Raw genomic sequence first — 22,900 nt, 5'->3', positions numbered from 1 at the left:
GAAGTTGATACGACTATGCAATGTTTGAGCACCAAGGAGAGGCAAATCCATCAAGAAGAAGCGGAACTCACAGGCAAGTTGCACCTCTAGTCCTCCTCCATTCCCAACGTTACCCTGCGGATCTCGACGATCTAGGTCGGCCGGGATCATTCCTTCAACTTTACGGATATGTCCCCCAGAAGGTGGCCCGGTTCCCGAACCGTCACCAGCTACTAGCCCCCCTTGGCCGATGGTTCGATTTTGGGTTTGAGACCACAGCGTAATTCCTTGGACAATGATGTCCGAGGATGTCGTCCACTCAAACCTTCGACCGAGGATTTCATAGAACGAAACGACTGCTGTGTTGTCATCCCAGCTCCCTTCAAATCCAGACGTGAAACTCGACGACATCCCCTTGAACGGACCCTAGCGCTAGGGCCGCCACGGCTAGCCAAGCCCTCACCCTCGATATCCCCATTGTTGTCGTCGACCAGACTCGAGGACTCGATGATTCGATTGTTTAGAATCCGTGGGTCATTGCACATTCCAAAGCACGGTGCTGGCTGCTGTAAATCCGGCGTCGCGGCGGACACGTCGTAAACTGTCGTCGATTGGGATATGTCCTTCGAGCGGGAGTAGGGAAAAAAAAAAGTGACCAACCTGGCGCGTTGAGGGGAGAGAGTGTGGGCAACGAGGCTCCGATCCCGTGTCAGCACCACCTTCTTCGCTCCGCAGTCCATCCATGCCTGGCCCCAACCCAAGCACTCAGCTGGGTTGGAAGGATTGCGCGGTCCTATTGCATAGCCCAAAGGCTGAGCGGCACAGCTTCACCAACCAGAGCCCCCTGTCATCCACCGCACACCATCCCCAAAGCGGCGCAACGTTTCGAAGGGCTGCATGGGGTATCATCCTTTTCCTGCCAATCCCTTCCTCACGCAGTCAACAGGAATCCGAATGGACGGGCAAGTTTGGAGATTTGAACAAAACGCCCCGACGACGCCACGAAGAACATTCAAAAAAGCTTGTCATAACAGGAGGTTCAGTCCTCTCTCCTCCCCATTCCCGAGCTTTCCTTCCTTCCCATCAGCATGGTAGACTGGTAGTTTTTCATCCTGTCTTCGTTTTCGCGCTTACTCCACGACGGCCCCCAGAACTCACGAATCGGTCGAGCAACCGCCAGCCTTAAATAGCACACACGCCCACTGTGCGACACATGTTCATGCCGCCGATGAACGGGTCATTCCTCGCGCATCACACACAGGAAAAAAGATGGTTGCAGTAACAATGGATCGGCCATTTTATGGTCCGAAACACGTTCCGTCCTTCCTCTCAATAGGTGTGAAGAGGATGCCTGGGGACAGACAATGCGAGAATGAAACCCCCCCAGAGCGAGCCCTCGGGGCGGGGCCGGGGGATGCTGTCAGCAATCAATTCCCATGGGGCTGAGAGTAGTCTTCTTTTGGCACCGATCAACCCATCGAGTGGGGAGCGGCTGATTCACGCTTGCGCCAATGTTTGTTTAGCATTTCACGTGATGGTGTTAGTGGTAATCAATCTGCAATCGTTTCTTGTTGGAACCTTTGGCTTTCCTTGGCTTGAAATGAGGGGTTGCGAGATGAAGATTGAAGCTGAACTGCTCAGCTGTTTGTTGGTGGGTGGTACCCTAAACAAGTGAATGTCGGCGCGCGCAAGTTACCAGATCCCGAGCCCGAGGTTCCGCCCCGGATCCAACCAGCCGTGCAGAAGAGCCTCATCTCCTCTGTTTGCTGACCTGCTCCTTGAGCAACAGATCCCGCATGGCTGCTCTTGCATTACGGCTGCCGCCAAGTTTCGGACCTCTGAGAATCTCCTCCTTCTTCGCTCCGGGTTTGGCGGGCTGGGCCGTTCTCCTCCGCCGATTTCGCTGCGCCATCGCATCCATAAACTCCCGACGGAATTCCTCGGCGATCCTGTCGTCGGCAGCGCCATCCTCCTCCTCGAGGGTTGCCGGGTTGGCTGTCTGCTCCGATTGTGTGTCGTAGATGTCGACTAAGGTGGGTTAGTGGCCTGTTTAATCATGCAAAACGAGGCAGGCTAGAGAGCCACTTACGCCTGTTTTCGCTCAAGAACGCCTCCACGAGCCGGTCGCGTTTGATATCGTCGCTTCCGCGGCGGTTCCTTGAGCGCATGGGCTTGCCGTCTCGCCCGAGGCGGACCTTTCTTGGCCGTCCCTTGCTCTCTTCGAGCTCTTCCTCGTCGATCTGCCCTTGTAGTCGCCGTCTGGCGCGCTCCGTCATCTCAATGTTTCGTGCGCGAGCCTCGTCGCCGAGATCAATCTCAAGAAGACGGCCGTGGAGCACTCGCTGGGAATCGCCCTGGCCGGGAGCTGTCGAACTCGTCGCCGGCTGGCCGTCGCCGGTAGATGAGGGTACGCTATCCTCGCGCCACTCCCCATCTAATTGTTGCTGTTGCGCGGCGGCTTCTGCGGCGTGCCGCTTTCGTCTAGCCAACTCGGATTCTACGTATTCCTCCCTTGCTTGATCAGCCGCCGTTCCTGTCTCCGCTCCTGTTTCTGAGGGTCCGACTCACATGTGCTTGTTGACCAACTCGCCGACCATTCCCGTCTGCGGCGCGAAGCGTTTTGAGATACCGCCAATGACAGCTGCCTCCGCTCCTTGTTGAGCATCTGCGCTGCCATGGAGCACCAGGCTTCGTTCCGAGTCCTCCCTTGTCGCCCTATCGTCGCCGAGGCCAGATGGCCCTGTGCTAAACCCAACGCCGCCATGCCTGTGCTTTCGGGAATTCCGCAGTCGTATGACGTCGGCGACCGAGAGGTTTTGATCGTCTTCGTCCTGTTCAACGGCTGCAGTAGGCCTGCTCGATGAGGCAAGGCCGGGTTCGTTTGTTATCTCATCATTGCTGATTGCGCTGTCGAGCTCTGTTGGGCGTTGTCGGTAAATCTTCCTCTTCTTCCCTGGGCGGAACACCACCTGGGGTACATCTTCTGGTTCGGCGCTGGTGGTTGCCATGTTGCGTAATCGGAGTCGAGTCGATGGTGGCTGGATCGGTGGCGCTGTGGAGAGTGATTGATGCAGCCAGCCGGCTGGCAGCGGCAGCTTGAAGATGAACGGACACCACCTAACCGCCAACCCTAACCCTATTGTTTGTACTCTCCACCTTGAGACCAACTCCGTATTTCTAAGTTGACAACACATGAACTTACTCATGCCTAGTTACTGCCTATCTAGATAATTATCGCAAATTTATTTAGGTATCTGGCTTGAACTAGATCAAGGGAACCTTTACTAGCCAAAAACGCCGGTTGTTTCGTGGAGGATGTCAACGACACAGATAAGTTCGCGACAAGAAACGGCACATGAGCATGGTAAAAACTCAACTGTGCTCAATATAGCCCTCTAGATTCACCACCGTCCGTCGCCTACCCGACAAGAAAAAGACGGGGGTTCTGGATTAACAGGGACAACTGGTGCTGCCAATAACAGCGACGACCCGAATCCGAACGAATGCCGAATGCCAGAACAAAAGGAGCAAATATCTATCGAAGCCCAAACAACCCGAAGACCTGTGTTGGCCCGCAAGCTTCCATAATTCCCAACGCCAAACGGCTCGGCACCAGAAAACCAGCCCGGCAGCCCAGCCCGGTGCGCCGGGCAATCCGCCCGGCCGGCTGGCCTTGTTTCTTGGCCCCGGACCCACTCGGGAGATCGACTCAGGCCCGGTTACCTGGCCGGCGGCCCTCGGCCTACTTTCACGGGCTGCCGATTGCCGTTCACCGCCGGAAATAGGCGTGTGGCTTTTAGGGGCGGGCTGGCCGGGTTTGTAGCCTTGTGTAATTCTTCTACTATGTTCTCCCGGGGTGGCGTAGAAAAAGGCATAGGCCGTGGGATGTTGGCCCGCCGGACTAGTAGTTACATGGTGATAAATCCGTAGATTCCGTAGGCCGGCCTCGCGACAAGACGGGAAAGATGGCATGCTTCCCGGGGTTGTTGACCTCGGGAATGGGAGCGGTGAAACATCATAGGAATGGTCCACCCTCTTGTCCCATTTTGTCTGCTATCTGGCAGTCAGTACACCAGCACGCAAAGTACGCAGCCGTGGAACAGGACATCGGGTTCTCATGTCTCACTTGGTCGCCACCCGCGATGCCGTATATTGTCGTCGCATAACGACGCGCCATGTCTTATCCCGAGACCAACGTATGCTTGTACACCGCACTTATCACCGGCTACCGGCTACCGTGTGGATCTTGCAGGCAACTATGCACGGCACCAGTCAGCGGGCCCCTTTCCGTTCTTCCAGATGGGTGTAACGGCGTTTGCATGAGACGACGACCAACGGAAGAGTGGCCAAGCGCCCGCCCATCTAGTCCGCCTCAGCCCTCAATGGTCGGCCCTGAACTAGGTCGAGGCCATATCCCTCCCGTGGTTGTTTCTATTTTCGTGCTCGGGATCACCATCGGGACGGGTGCCTTCCTATTTCCTATGTTGACGCCCCACGGCCCATGCTGGCCGGCCACGGCCTTTAACGGCCATAGTTACCTGATTAGTCAGTCATACTCTTGCCCTACTATCACGAGATGAGGAACAACATAGACGCGTAACAACCGCAGAACCGAGAATGTAATGTATCGTGTAAACAGAGCAACATTGCCGCCGTCCTTCCAAATAGCGCAGGGAGTATCTCAGAATAAAAGACGAATCTAAATCACAAAAGACAGGAGGTGTCCGTCTGCCCATAAACAAGTTTTCCCAACGCCGCCGTGTACCTTCTTCCCTTTGCCCCCCTCCCCCAAGCCATGCCCCAGGGTATGTATGTGACTGTCAACCGCAGGACAGTAAAGCGAGCGAGTGTGATGATGTTCTCTCTTAGAACAACATCCGCCTTCCGCGGCCCCAAACGAAAATCCACACCTCCCCCCTCCCCATTTCCCGCGCAACCAATCGTAAAAACATCAGGTTGTGCCGTCCGTCCAACACACAAATCAACCTCGTAGACCCGACCCACCCCGCTCTCTCGGGCTCACCCACCACTCCCTAAAACGAACCCACATCTTGTAAAAGTATGTACAAAGAACGAATGGCAGCACATGATCAAATGCCCTTGCCCACACCCCAAAAAAGGCACCCCAGAAAAAAGCCACCCCACTCAAATCCAGGCCGCCGCGACAGGTCTCGGGGGGACCATGAAGCTGGCAAACAAGGCGCGGACGTCGCTCATGTACTCGTCGGCGCTGAACTTGAGCAGGCCCTTCTGCAGCATGGCCTTCTCCTCGCGCTCCGACGCGTCCACCATCTGCTCCTGGACGCCGTACTCCTCCGCCAGCTCCGACACCTGCGCCAGCTCGTTGCCGAATGGGTGGTGTTGGTGGTGGTGATGGGGTTGCTGTTGCTGTTGCGACTCGGAAAAGTCCCTCCTGCCGCTGCTGCTGTTGCTGTTGCTACGCTGCCTGGGGTGTGGTTGCTGTCGGGGTGGCGAGGCCGGGGTCGGTGCTGGGGCTGGGCTTGCGGTGCTGGGGAGCTTGGGTTTGTGTTGGTGGTGGTGCGCTGGGGTCGAGCTGACGCTGGTACTTGTGCTGGTGGATGAGGACCGCGAGAAGGTGAAGCTTGCTTTTGTCGAGACGGTGCGCTGGGATTGCTGGGATTGCTGGGACAGCCCCGACGCTGACCGTTGCCGAACGAGCGTGTTGTACTGCTTCTTAGAGGAATGAGAGGTAGTGCGCTGCGGAAGCACCTGCACCTCGGGCCGGGCTGCGGGACCAGGGCTTTGCTGCTGGACGGGCGCCACGCTGAAGAAGCAGGAGAGATGGTTCGGCTCTGGGGAGCGGGACCTTTTCGCAGGCGACTCAACATCGGGACTTGTGGGGGGAGTTGTACCATTCGTGAGCGCGCTGTCAGACATGGACATGTCGTCGTCAGACCTGTGTGATGAGCCCGTGGAGGATGCCGACATGGGGTTGATATCTGGCGCATTGTATGAGAGCATATTGGTGGTGTGAATGAGTTCGACTGGGCTTGAGATCTTGTGTCTGAGAGTCCCGACCGACCCTCTCACCGAATTGCTGCGAGTATTTGCCTTCTTCTCTTCAGCCACCTGAATACTCTGCTTGACCCTTCGGGTCGTGAAGGCCCTGGCGAGAGACATCTTGACTTATTGACTCTTATTCCTTGAGATTACCGTCGTAGAAGGCTCAGAAATACTGGGATTGAAAACACCCGCAGCCTCAGAATAAAATTCGAGGCAGCGAGTCGAATTCGAAACCGGCCCTTGCTGAACGTCGAGTGTTGAGAGCGCTCAATATAAATCGTCGATGCCAATTCTCGGTGGTTTAGTTGAAGGAATGGGTGAGGATCGGCAAGCTAGTTAAGAACTAGTGTCGACTCTGGAGATGATGAGACTGCTGGGACGCTGGCAGAGTCTTGTGATCCAACGCCAGTGTGACGTTGCGCCAGATGAGCCTTGTGCGCGATTCGTAGCACGCCTCCTGATGAAGGTTACTACAGTCGGTTCCCGCACCCTATCAAATCGGTCCAAGAGATCGCAGGTGACGAAGTGCCTGTCTCAGATCGTATGACCCAAACCAGTTGTAAGAGCACTGCTCCAGAATGCAACCTAGTCAAAGAAATTTAACCACGCGCGGAGGCGATTGCTCGGCGGGTTAGGCAAGAAAGAAAATTGATGAATGAAAAGAAGCCCTCGGTGGTAATCCCACAAAGAGATGCCAGTGATTTTCGAAGGGTTTTTTGTTGCGCGTGGATCCAGTCCGTCAACCCTAAATACCGGAACGGTCTTTGATGCCGTTGATATAACTGCGCAGGGGCTATTTTTGTTTTTCGTCTTCGGAGGGAACGTGTCAGACTGGGGACAGTCGTGGTTCTAGATGTTCTAGACGTGGTGGTGTCGTCTCCGCTCAAGGAGGGAAAAGGAATGGAAACTGGTTCGAGAGTCCAAATGGGCCCGCGATGAGGAACTCCGAACAGTTCAACGAATTCGTTGAAGGAGAGTATGTAATGCAAATTGCAGATCGAAAAGATCGGAAGGAAGCTCAGAAAGGGAAAGGTTGCAACGAGGGGGGGTAGGGGAGGGCCCGATCATTAAAGGGAAAGGCATGAGGTTTGGGGGGAGGAACCACAAACTTCCACGCCGGGGGGGAAACACATGTGGAGGTCGGTAGCTGTTACATGCACTTTCACTTGGCATGGCGCGTGGGAGGGGTACCAGTCACCACTTGTGGTCTGGCCATGGCCTGCAACCTGCTGGTGCTGCTCGGCGCGTGGTTCGGTGTCTTTTCTTCCCTCATCCAGGGGGGTTGATCAAAGTGATGGTCCCTTGGGGAGGTTTGCCTGGCCGCGTGGGCGGGAGCAAACCACAATGCAAGGACCGGTGGTGATCGCAAGGGGACCGGGCCCGGTCGCCCCGTTTCCAGTGACTGCACCCGCCCAACCCGCCATCGAGGCCCTGACCCGCAGTCCGTGAGTCCCTGTGAGAGTGGGCCTCTACTTTATCCCTGACTTCTGGTTGGCCCTGGTTGGCCCTCCTCTCGAGCCCACTGAGACTGGGCCAATGGGAAAGAGAGAGTCCCCCCAACTCGCTCACACCACAGAAGACCATCCCCTTTTCATGCTCGGCAGTGGCAAGGACGGCAAGTCGGATTTTGGTGACGGAAAGCGCACACGCCACGCACTGTCGGCGGATATCGAGAGGCACGAGAAGAAAAGGGGGATTCAAGCGCATCACGCGCGTGGGGACGGGCGTCCTCTTCACAAACTAAAATACCGCGCGGTTGGTGTTCTGCAAGTCAGCCGGGCCACCTCGGCGCCCATAGGCCAGGCCTCTCACATGCGCAGGGTTCTTCGCATGAGAATCGTGGGTACCTGCATCAAGCAGAGTTGGAGAAGCAGGCATCAACGTGGTCGTTAATCGAGAGGGTCCACGTTAGCTAAACGGCAGCTCAGCAGTTCGGATGATTGCATGACAGCCATCGACCTGCTCATTTCATTGACGCAAAATATCGAAAAGGCAGCAGCAAAATGTGTTTCTTGGCTTTTGGACTTTTGGATTTTGGGAAGAAACATCGCCGAGCGTTTCGCCGTCATCCACCCACCCATCTTGCCCGGTTGATCGGCCGCGGGCTCGGAGTGTGACCGGGGCGACGGCCACCCTGGCCCTCCCCTCTTCGTTGCAGACTTCTCCCCTGCCCACTGAGGGCTTGGGATTGGGCTCTGTTTTTGCAGTTGAAACGGGGCTAAAGCGCGAGGAGGTGCTGATTGGCCGGGCGTTTACCCTGGTCATTGCTTCTGGAAGGGCAATTCCATCTGAAACGTCCAACAGCCATCAGGAGATCGGTGGCTTGTTTCTTCACCATGCGCGCGGCTGATCTTGCCCCTCCCTGCCCGGAGTGCGCAGTTCGTCCCAAGGGCAAAAGACGCGAGTGCCAGTGCGCCGCAGCGCCGGTGGTTTGGAATGAACTCCGACCCTAGCCGCCGCTAGTTAGTTTATCTTTCGGAGAAATGCGCCCGTGCTTCTCGCGGGGAAACCGCGCCGTCGGGCTCCACGTGGCGGAGGAACTCACTCCACCAGCTGCATCGAAGTCAGACGAAGGCTCAGAGGCTCTGAATGGCTTCCGGGAACCGCAGAACATTCTTCTTGACAATATCTACACGTGCCGGGACAAGAGGTACCTAGTATATATTGCCAAGGCAAGAACTCTACCGATCTCGTCTATCATCATTGACCCCATAAAATTTCTAGAAAAGAAACCGTTACTTCGTTGACGTGGCAGTTTCTCAGATCATTACAGATCTTCGGATTCGCGATCGATCTCCACACTCGATGTCGGGCCGCGAACACCGACTCGACTGACACATGACCGTGGCCAAAGATCGTCAACCAATGCATAAACTGGGGACCCGCCGCTACTTTATGGACATAGTGTATATATCGGAGGCAGATGTCATGCAACCCCCCCCCAGCTGTTTTTGGAACGGAATCAAGTGAAGCTTGCGGCTGTTGATCAACGACTAACTCTTCGATAAAACCTGCTTTAACAGACATAGTATAGCGTGAAACTTGGCCATAACCCAAGATTGGCGTCCGGAATGCTACCATCACACATCCCAGCAACATCTGGGCTGGAGGGGAGCCAGATTAACTCCCAAAACAACGGTCAAAAATCGGGTATACATCTCGGCATATTGAAACATCGAGTCTAGACCAGGCAATCGATGATTCCAGTCCTCCCATCCACGCATACACCCAGTAAAATGCGGTCTAATCCTCGTCCTCGTCCATGGAATCCCCATCGTGACTCAGCGCAGCACCGTCGTCATCTTCGTCCTCATCCTCATCCTCTTCATCTTCACTACTGCTGCTCTCATCATCCTCCACCCCAACGAGGCGATCCTCAACCTCGCCATCGGCATCCGCCTTGCTGGGGACCCTCTGCCCAAACGCCTTCCGAACACCCCCGTTCGTGCTAGTATCCCAGATGGACACGGTGCCTTTGCTCCCGGCCACAGCCAGCCTGAAGGCGACCTCCTTGTCGGGGCCAAAGTTCGTAGAAAATACTTTGCCAACGTCAAAATCGCGTGACACGACCAGCGACGGGCCCTCGGCGCTGATGTTCCACAGCTTGACCGTCCGGTCCGTGGACCCCGTAGCCATGAACCCGGGGATCACGGGGTTCAGGTCGAACGACGAGATGGACTCGTCGTGGGCCTGCAGCTTCCAGACGGTCTTGCTGGCGGCGGGGTCCTTGGAGGCGTTGCGGGCGTCAAAGTAGTGGACGATGCCGCGCTCGGTCGAGACGTAGAAGAAGTTGGGGTCGTGCGGGTCCCAGCGGACGCCCTCGACGTCGCTCTCGACGCCCACACGCGTGGGCTGCTCGCCGGGCGCGCGCATGTCGGCGATGGCCGCCGTGCGGTCGTAGCTGCCGCTCAGCAGCACCGTCGACTCGACTGTGTGCCACGCCAGCGCGCATACTTTATCCGTGTGGTAGCTGTACGACTTGGCGCACTTGGCCGTGTGCAGGTCCCACAGCTTGATCGTCTTGTCGGCCGACGCCGATGCGAGTAGGTTCCGGTGTTTCCTGTTGGCTGCGAGGGCTAGCACCGCGTCGACGTGGTACTCGTCGTTGGCCTTTTTGGACTTCTTTTTCTTTTTCTTCTTTTTCTTGTCCTCCTCCGCGTTGCCCCCCTGCCCCAGGATTGCGTTGGGGTACATGCAGTCGATTGTGTCCAGGTCCCAGATTTCGATGTCTGGGTCGAAGGTGCCGATAGCAACGAAATTTCCGGATGAGTCCTTGTCGACGCCTGGCTTGCTGACGGGGATGTCGAGCCACTCGACGCACAATGGTATCGCAGGGAGCATAATATCATGGTGAACGTAGAGATTGTCGGCCGCGTCCTCATACACGTAGACTTCGAGATGCGCGAGCTCGTCCTCGACCTTCGCAGCTAGTAGGAGATTGTCGGTGGCCAGAATTTGCAAGTCCTCTCGGTCCTCATCCTCGTCTTCGGCGTCGTCTTTTAGGGTGATGTACGGGTCGTCCTTGTTCGAGTCGTAGTAAGCGAGCGACTTGACATTCCCAAACATACCCATAGACTGGGCTTCCCCCTGGGGCTCCTCCTCGTCGTCATAGTTCTCGAGGTTGTATTCCTTGAGGTCGTCGTCGATGTCAATGCTATGGAATAGGGTTAGCGCCGGTTCGGGGACTGTCGTGGGCTATGGGTACGGACTCTGAAGCATCATCGTCGTCTTCTGCAGACGACTTCTCTTTGCTCTTCTTTTTTGGTGTTTTCTCCTTCTCCGGCTCCGCCTCCTTCTCCTGCGCCTCGACCAGATCCTCCTTGGCGTCGTCGAGCTGAAGCTGCGCCAACTTCGCGATGCGCTCAAACTCTTCCTCGTCGAAGGTGTACTTGGTCGGGAAAGGTGCCGCAAAACCACGCGGCACCCAGGCAGTACTTGTTATCATAGACGCCATTTTGGAGACAACAGGCTTTCGTGTGTGTTTTTAAAAGGGCTAAATGGAAAGCTTATAGTCTTTCGCGATTGAAGATTTCGTCCCTCAACTTTTCAGTGGGGCCGGCGGCGGGGCTTATCTTATCGTTCGGCTGTGCTTGGCTAAGGAGAGCTTCCTGAGTGCTGTGCTGTGTCGCTGTTTGGGATGCCGTTTTTGGCTAGTGTGGACCCGTCATTTTCACAAGCCTCGAGAACATGCCCTACCTATCTCTTCTGGCTCGGTTTCATTTGCTTCTTCCTCTTTTTCTGATATCTTGTTACACTTTCGAGTTCGGTTTCTTTTTTCGGCCAGAGGGTGGTAGGATGGCTTGATAGGATTCGATGACTTCATAGCTAATCAGAAATCGGTATTGATGACCCACATGGTCAGAAACGGCAGCTCCAGAAATTCCACAACCAACTTCTCCTTGGAGGCGACGGGATTGAGGTTGGGTCTTCTTGGCAAGTCAACAAGCAACCAGCCCTTCGAGCAACACACCGAAGGTTTTTGGGGTCTAGGCCGCCTACGAAGTCGGACAAAACCAGCTGTGCCTTACTCCTTCTGAAACTCGATATTATGGTCCGCGACTACGAAGACGACCGCTCCAACAAGCGGCGGAAGCTCGACTTTAACCCGCTTCGTTCCGATGATCGATTCGGTGACTTGCCATCCCGCGTTCAAAATAGGAACAATGGCACTTTCAACTCGAGGAGTTCAACGCCGCGCGGCGGATCACGTCTTGCGGGCGCCGCCACACCACGACAACGCGAGTTCGACGGCCCCGAGGCCGGGGTGAACGACCCAGACGCCGTCAACGCGCTGGACCGCGACTGGTACGGCGGTGACGATGACCTTGGAGGCCACACATTTGGCGATGACACGCACAACCCGTTCGGTGGTGATAACGGGTGGGCGGCGCAGGAGAGGGAAGCCGCAATGGTGGAGAAGAAGGTTGGGCAGTTCTCACGGGGCATGAACGTGCGACAAGTACAAAAGCAGAAGGATGTCGACGCGTGGGAGACCAATAGGATGCTTACATCGGGGGTAGCGCAAAGGCGAGACATGGGCGCCGATTTCGAGGACGACCAAGAGGGCACGCGTGTCCATCTTTTGGTTCACGACTTGCGACCCCCTTTCTTGGATGGACGGACCGTCTTCACGAAACAGCTCGAACCAGTCCCCGCCGTCCGGGACGCACAGAGCGACATGGCCGTGTTCAGTAGGAAAGGCAGCAAGGTGGTTAGAGACCGCCGGCAACAACGAGAACGCGCAAAGCAAGCGCAGGAGGCCACGAACGTAGCCGGGACAGCGCTGGGCAACTTGATGGGCGTCAAGGACGAGGATACCGACAGCGCGCTTCCGATCGCCGTCGAGGATGACTCCAAGGCGCAAAACACCAACAAGTTCAGTGACCACTTGAAGAAATCCGAGGGCGCAAGCAGCTTTAGCCAAAGCAAATCATTGAGGGAGCAGCGTGAATTCCTACCCGCGTTCGCGGTGCGGGAGGAGCTGTTACGCGTTATCCGGGATAACCAGGTGGTGATTGTGATCGGAGAGACGGGTTCCGGCAAGACGACGCAGCTCACCCAGTTCTTATTCGAGGATGGCTACGGAAAAACTGGCATGATTGGATGTACGCAACCTCGCAGAGTGGCAGCCATGAGTGTTGCCAAGCGCGTTGCCGAAGAGATGGAAGTAAAGTTAGGCGGCACGGTTGGATATGCAATCCGGTTCGAGGACTGCACCAGCAAGGAGACGGTCATCAAGTACATGACAGACGGCGTGTTACTCCGGGAGTCACTCAACGAGTCGGACCTGGACAGGTACTCGTGCATCATCATGGACGAGGCGCACGAAAGAGCGTTGAATACGGATGTCTTGATGGGGCTTTTCAAGAAGATTCTCCAGAGGCGGCGCGATCTGAAGCTGATCGTCACCTCAGCCACCATGAACTCGAAACGTTTCTCCGACTTCTACGGCGGCGCTCCCGAGTTCACCATTCCTGGCCGGACGTTCCCGGTAGATGTCATGTTCCACCGGTCACCGGTCGAGGACTACGTCGACCAAGCGGTACAACAGGTTCTGGCCATCCACGTGGGAAAACCCGCCGGGGATATCCTCGTGTTCATGACAGGCCAGGAGGATATCGAGGTGACTTGCGAGCTGGTCCGCGACCGGCTAGACGCGCTCAACGACCCCCCCAAGCTCAGCATCCTCCCTATCTACAGTCAGATGCCTGCGGATCTTCAGGCAAAGATCTTCGATCGGGCTCCTCCGGGCGTCCGGAAATGCATTGTGGCGACCAACATTGCCGAGACAAGTTTGACCGTCGACGGTATCATGTACGTGGTCGACGCAGGGTTTTCCAAGCTCAAAGTGTACAATCCCCGGATGGGTATGGACACTCTTCAGATCACGCCTATTTCGCAAGCCAATGCGTCGCAGCGCTCCGGTCGTGCCGGCCGGACTGGCCCCGGACAAGCATATCGCCTCTTCACCGAGAAGGCATTCAGGGACGAGATGTATATCCAAACAATACCCGAAATCCAGCGGACGAACCTAAGCAACACAGTTTTGCTTCTCAAGTCGCTCGGGGTCAAGGACCTGCTTGACTTTGACTTTATGGATCCGCCACCTCAAGATACCATTACTACTTCGCTGTTCGACTTGTGGGCGCTGGGTGCGTTGGACAACCTGGGCGAACTGACCGACCTCGGGCGCAAGATGAACGCGTTCCCCATGGACCCGTCGCTCGCCAAACTGCTAATCATGTCGGAAATGTATGGCTGCAGCGAAGAGATGGTGACGATCGTCTCCATGCTTTCCGTACCCAACGTCTTTTACCGGCCCAAGGAGCGGCAGGAAGAGTCTGACGCGGCGCGCGAAAAGTTCTTTGTGCCTGAGTCGGACCATCTCACATACCTCCACGTGTACACGCAGTGGAAGGCGAACGGGTACAACGATAGGTGGTGTATCCAGCACTTCCTACACTCCAAATCGCTGCGGCGAGCCAAGGAAGTCCGGGACCAGCTCTTGGACATCATCAAGATGCAGAACATGGAGATGGTCAGCTGCGGCACCGATTGGGATATCATTCGCAAGTGCATCTGCTCGGGCTACTACCACCAGGCGGCGAAGGTCAAGGGCATTGGGGAGTACATCAACCTACGCACCAGCGTGACGGTGCAGCTGCACCCGACCAGTGCACTCTACGGACTGGGGTTCCTGCCAGACTACGTCGTGTATCACGAGTTGATTTTGACGTCCAAGGAGTACATGTCAACGGTGACATCGGTGGACCCTCACTGGCTGGCTGATCTCGGAGGCGTCTTCTACTCGATCAAGGAAAAGGGGTACTCGGCACGGGAGAAACGGATTACGGAGACCGAGTTCAACAGGAAGATGGAGATTGAGGCGCAGATGGCGGCGGACAAGAAACGACAGGAAGATGAGCTACAGGCGGAGGAGGAGCTGAAGTTGGTAAAGAAGACCGGGCCATCGAAGGACAAGAAGACTGTCACGTCGGGGGCGGTGGTGAAGCCGGTCCGGAAGCGAGCCGGGAGGGGATTCTAGAGTGAGCGAGAGAGAGAGAGAGGCCACTAACTAATGCGATCTGATACCCGTTTTCAACATATGCTGCGCAAACCGAAACCCAATGATGTAGCTGGTCGTATATATCTCCCGATCCAAGGAGCCGGATACTCGGTCAGTTAGGGCAGGCGGGTTTCCATAACTGGCGACCCACCTCCAGCTCTGCCAAGTCGGGGCCGATCCCGGGGATTGCGCCTCGGCCAATGTCGGCTAACGACATGAAGTCACCGGCCACTTCCGCTTTCGCCTTTTCTTATCGTCCCCTCTGTTTCCCCTCCGCCCTCTTCCCTACCTTTTTCTCTCGTCAACAGCCCAATTGATTACTGCAACTTCCACAATGCAGAGCACAAGATCAATCGCTCTGGCGAGGACCCTCCGGGGTGCCTGCCGGGCCCCATCGCAGACCGCCAGGCGATACACCACCACCCGCACTCTCACATCATCAACCTCTCTCACGCAACAACAAGGCCAACCTCAAACCCAGCAACAGAAACACCAAACCACACTCACCCGCCTCCCCCAAACCCACACCCAAACCCGCCACTACGCCTCCACCCCCTCCACCACCACCACCACCACCCCCCTCCAAAAAACCCCCCTCCACGCCCTGCACCTCCGCCACGGCGCCAAGCTCGTCCCCTTCGGCGGCTTCGAGATGCCCGTGCAATACGCCAACCTCAGCGTGAGCGAGTCGCACCTGTTCACGCGGGCGCACGCATCGCTCTTCGACGTGTCGCACATGGTGCAGCGGGTCTTTTCCGGCCCCGGCGCCGCCGCCTTCCTGCAGCGCGTCACGCCTGCGGGTATTGCCGCGCTGCCGCCGGGGAGGAGTACCCTCGCGGTGCTGATGAAGGAGGATGGGTCGGGCGGGATTGTGGATGATTTGATGGTGACGAGGTTGGAGGGGGAGGGGAGGTTCTATGTGGTGACGAATGCGGCGTGTCGGGAGAAGGATGATGGGTATTTTGGGAGGGAGGTGGAGAAGTGGAATCGGGAGGTGGTGGGGGAGGGGTTGGGGGTGGTGGAGGAACGGTGGAGTCGGGAGGGACTGGTTGCGCTGCAGGGGCCGGAGGCGGAGGGGATTTTGAAGATGGTGTTGGCGGAGGGGGAGGAGTTGAATTTGCGGAGGCTGGGGTTTGGGCAGTCGGCGTGGGCGAAGCTCAAGATGAGCGGCGGCGGGACCAGCAGCTCCGTGCTGATCAGCCGGGGCGGGTATACCGGGGAGGACGGCTTCGAGATCTCGATCCTTGCCGACGAGACGGTTGGCGTGACGGAGGCGTTGCTGGAGGCCGGCGGGCCGGAGAAGGTGCAGCTCGCGGGCCTGGGCGCGCGCGACAGTCTGCGGCTGGAGGCCGGTCTGTGCCTGTATGGCCACGACCTGAGCGAGACCACCACTCCCGTCGACGCCTCGCTCCGATGGGTCGTCTCCAAGCAGCGGCGTGGGCCTGACGCCGGCTACTACGGCGCCGAGGTAATTTCGGAGCAGTTTGAGGCCAAGGGCAAGGGCCAACCAGGAGTGGATCGTCGCCGGGTTGGGCTGATCGTCGAGGGCGCGCCGGCGAGAGAGGGCGCCAAGATCGTCACCCGCGTCGAAGAGGGTCTCCAGCCGGTCGAGGTCGGTGTCGTCACCAGTGGGTGCCCCAGCCCTACCCTGGGCAAGAACATCGCCATGGCCTATGTCGACACCGGCTTTCACAAGGTCGGGAGAGAGGTCGACGTGCTGGTCCGTGGCCGGCCAAGGAAGGCCGTGGTAGCCAAGATGCCGTTCGTCGCGACCAAATACTTCAAGGGGGAAAAGGAAAAGGAGGAGCCTGATGTCTGATCTCAGTAGTGGGTGAAAGGGGATTTTTATTGTTCAACACCGCATTTGCGCACCGGCGCAGGGTTTTCAAGTCATGATTCGGTTCGATGGGATACTTCAACGTTGTGCATGGGTAGCGGTTATACAAGGGAACGAACGGGTAGCCTCTGGGATGGAGCATATATTTATACCCAGCACGGTAGTCACTTCAACAGGCCATGGTTCGGGTTCATCTCAGCTTAACCCAACGAGATGTTGAAAAGTAATTGTATTTGTTTTCTCCCATTATTCCGCTTGCGCGCCCCTATACCTCCAATGCTTGGTTCGCGCTCATAACGACACAACCCAACAAAGCCCAGATATCTATAGCCGCTATAGAAGGCGTATCCGAGCCCATGTTGAATGTCGCCCCTTTTTTTTACCTATGCTCCATATCCTGAATGACAACGCTAAGCCGGACGCGCCCAATGCCACGCTTCGCAGAAGGCGCCATGGGTGCTATTAGTCTCATCCCGAAAGATGGTTTCTCAAAGAAGCTCTTCCCTGCTCTATTTCTCTTGTGCCCATCTCCGTTCCCGTAACGGCATCTCCTGCCCGGACTTTTCCCGCGCCCCGGTCACCTCAGCCCGCCAGGCATAGTACTCTCCGAGTCTTGTCTCGGCGTACCGGGCATAGTCAAAGTCGATCTCGGAAATGGTGGCCTGAATCAAGGCCCAGATTCCCCAGTAGAAGCCGGGAAGGCCACGGTAGTGGTCCACCTCCTGGAGAAGCTGCTCGATTTCGGCGGCTTTATCAACAGTAGCACTCTTACCCGGCTTCTTCTTTTCGAAGTATGAGGTTATGTACTCAGAAATGAACTCGCGCCGTTGTGTGCGTGTCGGCAGGACGCTGTAGTCGCAGTCGAAGCCACCCCACTCGGCGAAGTGGTTCGCGAGGTCGAACGCAGCGGGCGAAGGTGTCGCGTATTCGTAGTCAATGAAGGCGACCGTGGGCTCAGAGGATTTGTCGCCGTTGGCAAGTTGGGACTTGGGCAGCACAATGACGTTTCCGCTCAGGAGATCGCAGTGCGCAAAAACAAGCTGGGACAAGCAAGTTAGCAAACGATGGCATCTCGGAGGGTGGTGTTGACTCACCCCATTCACACCCAAGCCCGGCCGATGGCTCAGCTCCGAGACGAGCTTCTTGAACTCTTGTTGCAGCTCAGCTTGCCGGGCTATCTCGGCCTCTGTCTCGGTTGGCAGAGCAAAGATCCACTTCTGCATAACAGTCCAGATGTTCGGCGGCGGCTTTCCCGGGGCGACGCCGTCAAGAGCCAACTGGAACTCGTCGTCGCCGAGGTTGCTATCCAGGGCAACGCCCACAGCCCCGTCCACTCTGGAGTTCTTACGGCTGTGGCCAGTGCGGGCTGATATGCAGGGCACGACGGCGTGCCATTCGGCCAGACGGCGTGCGACTGCCTTGTAGATTTCGGGCTTGCGCAGATCCTCGGGTTGGGTGACAGCGCCCGGGACAAAGCGGTACAGCATGCCGTTCCCGAAGCGCAAAAGCAGTTGGGGGGCCAGGCCGTGCCTCATGAGCAACTCATGGTTCTGGGCCTCGCGGTGCCGGTCGATGATAAGGTCGGTACCTTGGCCGTAGGCCCGTAGGAGGATGGCCTCCTTATCGATATCGCTTTTGGATAGCCCGGGGCGCTTGTTGACTATCTTGAAGAGGGTGTTTGTGATACCTTCGGTGAAACGAACGAGCTCGATGTTCGAGTCGGGCGACCGCCAGTCAGGGCGAATGACCTGCACGAGGCGACGGGCGGATCTCTCTGGGTCGGTGCTCTCATAGGTCAGGGCGATGCTAGGAATTGGATGCTGGTCCCCGTTCTCTTCGGCGCCCTTGGTGTGTCCATTTTCGCGGCCGACAGCCATGATAGGTAGGTGGGGTTGTGGAACAGCCGAAATGGCGGGGAGACAGCGGACGCGTACGCTCGAGTCGAACGGGTTTCGAGAGCTTGGTTTCTCTAATAAATCGATGGCTAAAAAAGAGCGGGGTGCGTGGAGCTGTAAGCAAGAAGGTTAAAGTTTTCAACCATAAATACTTGCCGAAGGACTTGCAAGAGTTGAAAAAGGGAAGCTGGGGTGGCTCAAAGCGAGTGCTTGGGGAGAAGGTACTACCTATGTAGGTACACAGAAAAGGGAGCGGTGGAGCGGACTCGGACGCACAGGGATGAGAAAGCTGGCAATCTGAAATGCTCTGCCGAACTGCGTTGGTAACTATGTACTCTACCTAGTGTAGTAAGGCAGGTCGTTAAAAAAAGAATGGGACCTTGAAACGGGAACAAGGAGAGCGGCAAAATGAGGGAAAACCTGACGTGGTGGCGCCGGCTGTGCAAATGCTCGCTATGATTGATTGTTCGAGGGGAGGCCGCTTTGGATTCCCGTCCGCTCGCTCACACGATCAGTTGCCCTTCTCTACCTGGAAGTTTGTTGCGTAGCGTTTTTGAAAGGAACCCGCGCAGACCCTTGTGCCATCGATGCCCCTGCTCAATGGTTCATCTTAGGGGCTTCTCGGTTGTGATTTGGCCCAAGCATCGTCATAGCTAACCCCCACGCTGCCCCGCCTCGTCTGGGCTCACCCAGTCACCCAATACAGGGGCGGTTGGCACGTTGGCACGCTAATTGGACACTAACTTTGGTGGTGCAAGTGATGCAGTGCTGTTGTCTCGGCAGCGTCACTGAAGTCACTAACTAACCGCAGCATGCAATTCCAGGGTCTTGCTGTGGCATCTGACCGTCGCCGCCGACTCGCCACTTCCCACACCGTCTCACAACCAATGACAACCTCCACTCGAAGCCGAAAATCTCGGGGACTGCCGGACTGGATCGGGGCTCGAAAGCTCTATACTGACTGTAGTTGTTGTCGATTCCTTCTCCTTTTCATCGGATGAGAAAAATAAGGGGCCTGCCAATTTCGGGATTTTGATTCGTCACTGCCTGCCTATCTTACTGTCCCTGTCTGATTATTGCTTTCTTCTTTCCTCAACGCTCTCTCTCTCTCCTTTTTCCCATGCCCCGGATCCACCACACATCCCGGAGCTATGGCACTCCCCGTACTCCCAAACACGGATAATTTCCTGGGCGTCGCTCTTGTCATCAACCGTTCCCGTGATGGCCCCCGGTTCGTTTTTCACTACCCACCTCGCCTCCTGCCACCTGGGACCTCAAAGAGAGATGCCGATGGCGGCGACGATGTTGACGAGGACGATGACATTTTGCCTGGTCGTCCCTCACGCGAGGCGAGGATAGAGACTGGCTCGTCTTCGGCGTTGCTTGCTGCCGAGCTGGCCCAGTGGAATCATGACGACCACCTCGTGACAGAAAGCGGTACCCAGATTGTGCCCTGGGAGCACGTCGCTGGCTTTCCCACCAAAGATTTAGAGAACATCTTGAAACCGGCCAGGGCATACCACAAACGCCTCTTCCAAGTGTCCCTGGACCCGATATATTGTGTCTCGTACCCAATCCACGTGCCCGAGAACGGTGTGTGGAAGAAGAAAAAGGCCAAGGAACCAGGAAAACAACGGCATCCGCCGAAGGAACCAGGGCCCGCCAAGAAAGAAGACGATGACCCGTTCGCAACGGACGCTGGCGGGTCAGCCAGGAGCGGCGGCGAGAGGGGCTCAGGGAGCGCCGAGGGGATTGAGGTGAGAGACACGTTGAAGCCCCTCACCAAGTCGGCCGAGGAGGCCGAGGATAAGAAGAGCTCCATGACCATGTTCAACCTGGTCTTCTTCCTCAACCCGAAAAAGCACGAGGTCAAGCCCCTCGTCGACATAATGTTCACGCACATAATCAAAAAAATCAACAAGGCCTACAAATATTGTCAACAGCGGAGTGACTTTGTCTGGAAGGAATCGAAGCGGATCCTGGCCCTCAAAGATAAAGGGCGCGAGGACAGTAGGTAGCCTGGACCACCATGCCGTGACCATGGCTGACTCGGCCCGCAGAAAGAAAGATGAGTTTGCTGTGGGAGGAGATACTCTCTACCTCATCTCTAGCAGCATCCATGCAGGACATCTACGAAGCTGTCTCGCTGAATAGGATAGCCGTTCTGCAGCTGGATACCGTCGAGGGCGCAGTAACTCACTCGGTCCAGATCCCAGTCCCGTTCCATGTACCCGATCTGCCCCAAGAGGGCGAGAAGGGCCAGAGCGGCGTCTGGTTAACAACGGCAAACTCGCTCATGGGTGAGGAAGCGGCTGAAACCCCAGGGTTTCTTGACAAGAACTTTGCTCTTTTGCTCGTCATGGACGAGAAGCGGGTGACAGCAGAGCTCCAGAACGATGCCGATGAGACCACTCTCGCCATGATCGAGTTTGTGCGCCACTGCAAACCAACGCTCTCGTATGTGACGACGACTCTTTGGCGTCAACCCCTGACAACTAACATCGCATAGTTTCTACCAGGTTTGTCAGCAATCCAGCAACATCCTCACACCCACGCAGGTGCGCAAGTTTGCCCAGCACTTCATCTTCTGGCGGCGTGCCATCGCCATCCCACCACTGCACGCCCGCGACATGTACATTGTGAGCCCCAACTGCGACCTACGGAAACTACCCCAGGCCGCCACCCAATGGGCTCGCCAGTTTCCCCTTTCGCCGACCCTCCCCAACTTCCTCGCCGAGCTCAGCGTCGCCCCGCGGCCCTACAAGCTGCACTGCCCTAGCAAAGCCCACCGCCCCGTTTACATGGCCATGTTAGCCTGGCTGATGCGCGGTGGCTGGGTCACGCAGCTGTGCACCTTTGCTTACGTCGTCGTCTGGCCTGAGATTATCTACGAGGTCGAATACGCGTTAGAAGCTGAGGAGATCGCCCGCGCAAAGCCTGCCCAGAACACGGGTCGAGATGCAGGGAGCGCAGGAAACGACGGCGTCACCGTTGCAAGTCTAGCCATTCCAACTCCGGGCGAACCAGCCCTAACCGGGTCCTCCTCAACCTTCCTTCCTCTCCTGTCAGACCATCCGGTCCCATCCCCATCGTCAACCAGCCTCCGTGGCCTCTCCCTATCCTTCTCCCAAACCTCGCTCGTCCCCACCTCCTCGACACCCACCTCACCCGCCACCAGAACCAGCACCCTCAACAGCACCGCCCACAACAACCGCCCCTACACACCCTCCGCCACGCCACCACCACTCCTTTCCCAACCGCCGCCCCAACCACCCAACAACAGCACCAACAACAGCACCAACCACCACCCCTCCGACCCCAACAACAACAACACCAACAGCAACCCCTCCGACCCCACCAACAGCAACAACAACCCCAACAGCAACCCCGACAACACCGCCGAGCCCACCCCCACCGAACAAGCTGCCGAAAAAGCCCGCCTCGCCCGCCTCGCCGACAAGGCCGCCCGGGTGCTTGCCGAGCGCGCGACGGCGCACGCGCGCAAGGCGGTGCCGCAGGCGACGGCACACCCCAGCGTCAACCGGGCGCGGCACCTGGCGGGGATGGCGCCGCAGGTGATTCTGGACGCCAAGAAGGCGACGGGCAAGGAGAGTCTGTACCTGAGCGCGATTGGGCGGCGGTTTGGGGATCGCGTGGGTGTGGGCGTGGATGCTGCGGCTAATGGGGGTGGTGCTGCTGCTGGTGGGAGGAGGGATGGGCGGCGCGGGGAGGGGGCGGAGAGGCATGTGGTGGGTGCTAGCAGGGAAAGGGGCACCAGCGCCCATGTGGGGGAGAGGAGGGAGGAGTCCAGAGGTCCAGCGGCAGGTCCCGGCCCCGGTCCGGCTGGGCGGGGAGGGATGGGCCGACTCGGAACAGCTCACGGTGCGGGGGGCGGGGGGATCCGGGGATGCGGTGGACTGGGACGAGCGCGTGGCCAAGGCGTGGCCCGAGTTCTGCAAGTATTTCAACGGGCGGTCGGCGCTGGAGCGGATCGCGCTGCAGGAGGATATGAAGCGCAAGGACGTGTGGAACTTGCTGACGGCCATGAGCGAGTACCTGCTTTGTGTCCGTCATTGGTAGCTTGCTAGACCATGTAGCGTACGAGAAGCATCTTGCGATGTGAGAGGTTGCAGGCAACACATATCTAAGGAGCGCATCATCGAGATAACAACTTGCATTGAGAGGGTATTATCATGAGCCATCGGCCAACCCCGCTTCCAACCGTTACTGTATGCATAGAGATGGTGAGAGTGAATGTGAGGATGTAAACCAGAAAAAGGAGAAAAGGAACGAAAAAAAACCAAAAGTACCCTCCTGTCCTTATGCCCGATCCTCGAGGTATCATCGTAAGAGCAATGAATCAATAACTGGAGAGCCGGATAGTATGCCCCGGTTGAAAAAGCCCCCTTGTTCAACCCGCCTGCGCCGTAACCAGACCGCGCCTGAAACCCCCCGATATGCTATATAACCCCGAGAACGCAGAGATGATGCGATGCAGAAGCGGCGCTGAAAATCAGAGTCGTGACCAAGGGCGAATTCTGCAGATATCCATCACACTGGCGGCCGCTCGAGCAAGGTAGGGAAGTGAGGAGAAAACGC

The 22,900-nt window shown here is 57.1% G+C and overlaps 9 protein-coding genes across 9 annotated transcripts in view; 3 read left to right on the top strand and 6 right to left on the bottom strand.

Annotated features, from left to right (window-relative positions):
- The window catches only part of CHGG_02780 (uncharacterized protein), a gene marked incomplete at both ends in the record, with an annotated part of 1,527 nt that extends 1,070 nt beyond the window's left edge, over nt 1–457 (bottom strand). The window contains 2 exons of the mRNA XM_001229295.1: nt 72–304; nt 405–457. Coding sequence (XP_001229296.1) covers nt 72–304; nt 405–457 — 286 coding nt within the window. The remainder of the gene's footprint in view (nt 1–71; nt 305–404) is intronic.
- Nucleotides 458–1,729: 1,272 nt separating this feature from the next.
- On the bottom strand, nt 1,730–2,987 carry CHGG_02779 (uncharacterized protein; the record flags this gene model as incomplete). The annotated part of the gene is made up of 3 exons (XM_001229294.1): nt 1,730–2,007; nt 2,069–2,490; nt 2,548–2,987. The coding sequence occupies 3 exons, from the start codon at nt 2,985–2,987 to the stop codon at nt 1,730–1,732; spliced, it is 1,140 nt and encodes a 379-aa protein (XP_001229295.1).
- A 2,137-nt stretch (nt 2,988–5,124) lies between these two features.
- CHGG_02778 (uncharacterized protein) lies at nt 5,125–6,120 on the bottom strand (the record flags this gene model as incomplete). Its single annotated transcript, XM_001229293.1, has 1 exon — nt 5,125–6,120. The coding sequence occupies one exon, from the start codon at nt 6,118–6,120 to the stop codon at nt 5,125–5,127; it is 996 nt and encodes a 331-aa protein (XP_001229294.1).
- Nucleotides 6,121–7,971: 1,851 nt separating this feature from the next.
- CHGG_02777 (uncharacterized protein) lies at nt 7,972–8,617 on the bottom strand (the record flags this gene model as incomplete). Its single annotated transcript, XM_001229292.1, has 3 exons — nt 7,972–8,291; nt 8,404–8,452; nt 8,549–8,617. 3 exons carry the CDS (start codon nt 8,615–8,617, stop codon nt 7,972–7,974), a joined length of 438 nt encoding a protein of 145 aa, XP_001229293.1.
- Nucleotides 8,618–9,246: 629 nt separating this feature from the next.
- Nucleotides 9,247–10,957, bottom strand: CHGG_02776 (uncharacterized protein; the record flags this gene model as incomplete). The annotated part of the gene is made up of 2 exons (XM_001229291.1): nt 9,247–10,657; nt 10,713–10,957. 2 exons carry the CDS (start codon nt 10,955–10,957, stop codon nt 9,247–9,249), a joined length of 1,656 nt encoding a protein of 551 aa, XP_001229292.1.
- A 594-nt stretch (nt 10,958–11,551) lies between these two features.
- CHGG_02775 (uncharacterized protein) lies at nt 11,552–14,548 on the top strand (the record flags this gene model as incomplete). The annotated part of the gene is made up of 1 exon (XM_001229290.1): nt 11,552–14,548. The coding sequence occupies one exon, from the start codon at nt 11,552–11,554 to the stop codon at nt 14,546–14,548; it is 2,997 nt and encodes a 998-aa protein (XP_001229291.1).
- Nucleotides 14,549–14,903: 355 nt separating this feature from the next.
- Nucleotides 14,904–16,388, top strand: CHGG_02774 (uncharacterized protein; the record flags this gene model as incomplete). Its single annotated transcript, XM_001229289.1, has 1 exon — nt 14,904–16,388. The coding sequence occupies one exon, from the start codon at nt 14,904–14,906 to the stop codon at nt 16,386–16,388; it is 1,485 nt and encodes a 494-aa protein (XP_001229290.1).
- A 527-nt stretch (nt 16,389–16,915) lies between these two features.
- CHGG_02773 (uncharacterized protein) lies at nt 16,916–18,283 on the bottom strand (the record flags this gene model as incomplete). The annotated part of the gene is made up of 2 exons (XM_001229288.1): nt 16,916–17,446; nt 17,501–18,283. 2 exons carry the CDS (start codon nt 18,281–18,283, stop codon nt 16,916–16,918), a joined length of 1,314 nt encoding a protein of 437 aa, XP_001229289.1.
- Nucleotides 18,284–19,452: 1,169 nt separating this feature from the next.
- Nucleotides 19,453–22,381, top strand: CHGG_02772 (uncharacterized protein; the record flags this gene model as incomplete). The annotated part of the gene is made up of 4 exons (XM_001229287.1): nt 19,453–20,311; nt 20,413–20,758; nt 20,811–22,003; nt 22,065–22,381. 4 exons carry the CDS (start codon nt 19,453–19,455, stop codon nt 22,379–22,381), a joined length of 2,715 nt encoding a protein of 904 aa, XP_001229288.1.
- Nucleotides 22,382–22,900: the final 519 nt, after the last annotated feature.

This window comes from Chaetomium globosum, genomic scaffold (genome assembly GCF_000143365.1).
Source record: "Chaetomium globosum CBS 148.51 scaffold_2 genomic scaffold, whole genome shotgun sequence".
Classification (NCBI taxonomy): Eukaryota; Fungi; Ascomycota; class Sordariomycetes; order Sordariales; family Chaetomiaceae; genus Chaetomium; species Chaetomium globosum.
Note: the sequence above shows the minus strand (reverse complement) of the source record. Positions and strands in the feature narration are given on the sequence as shown.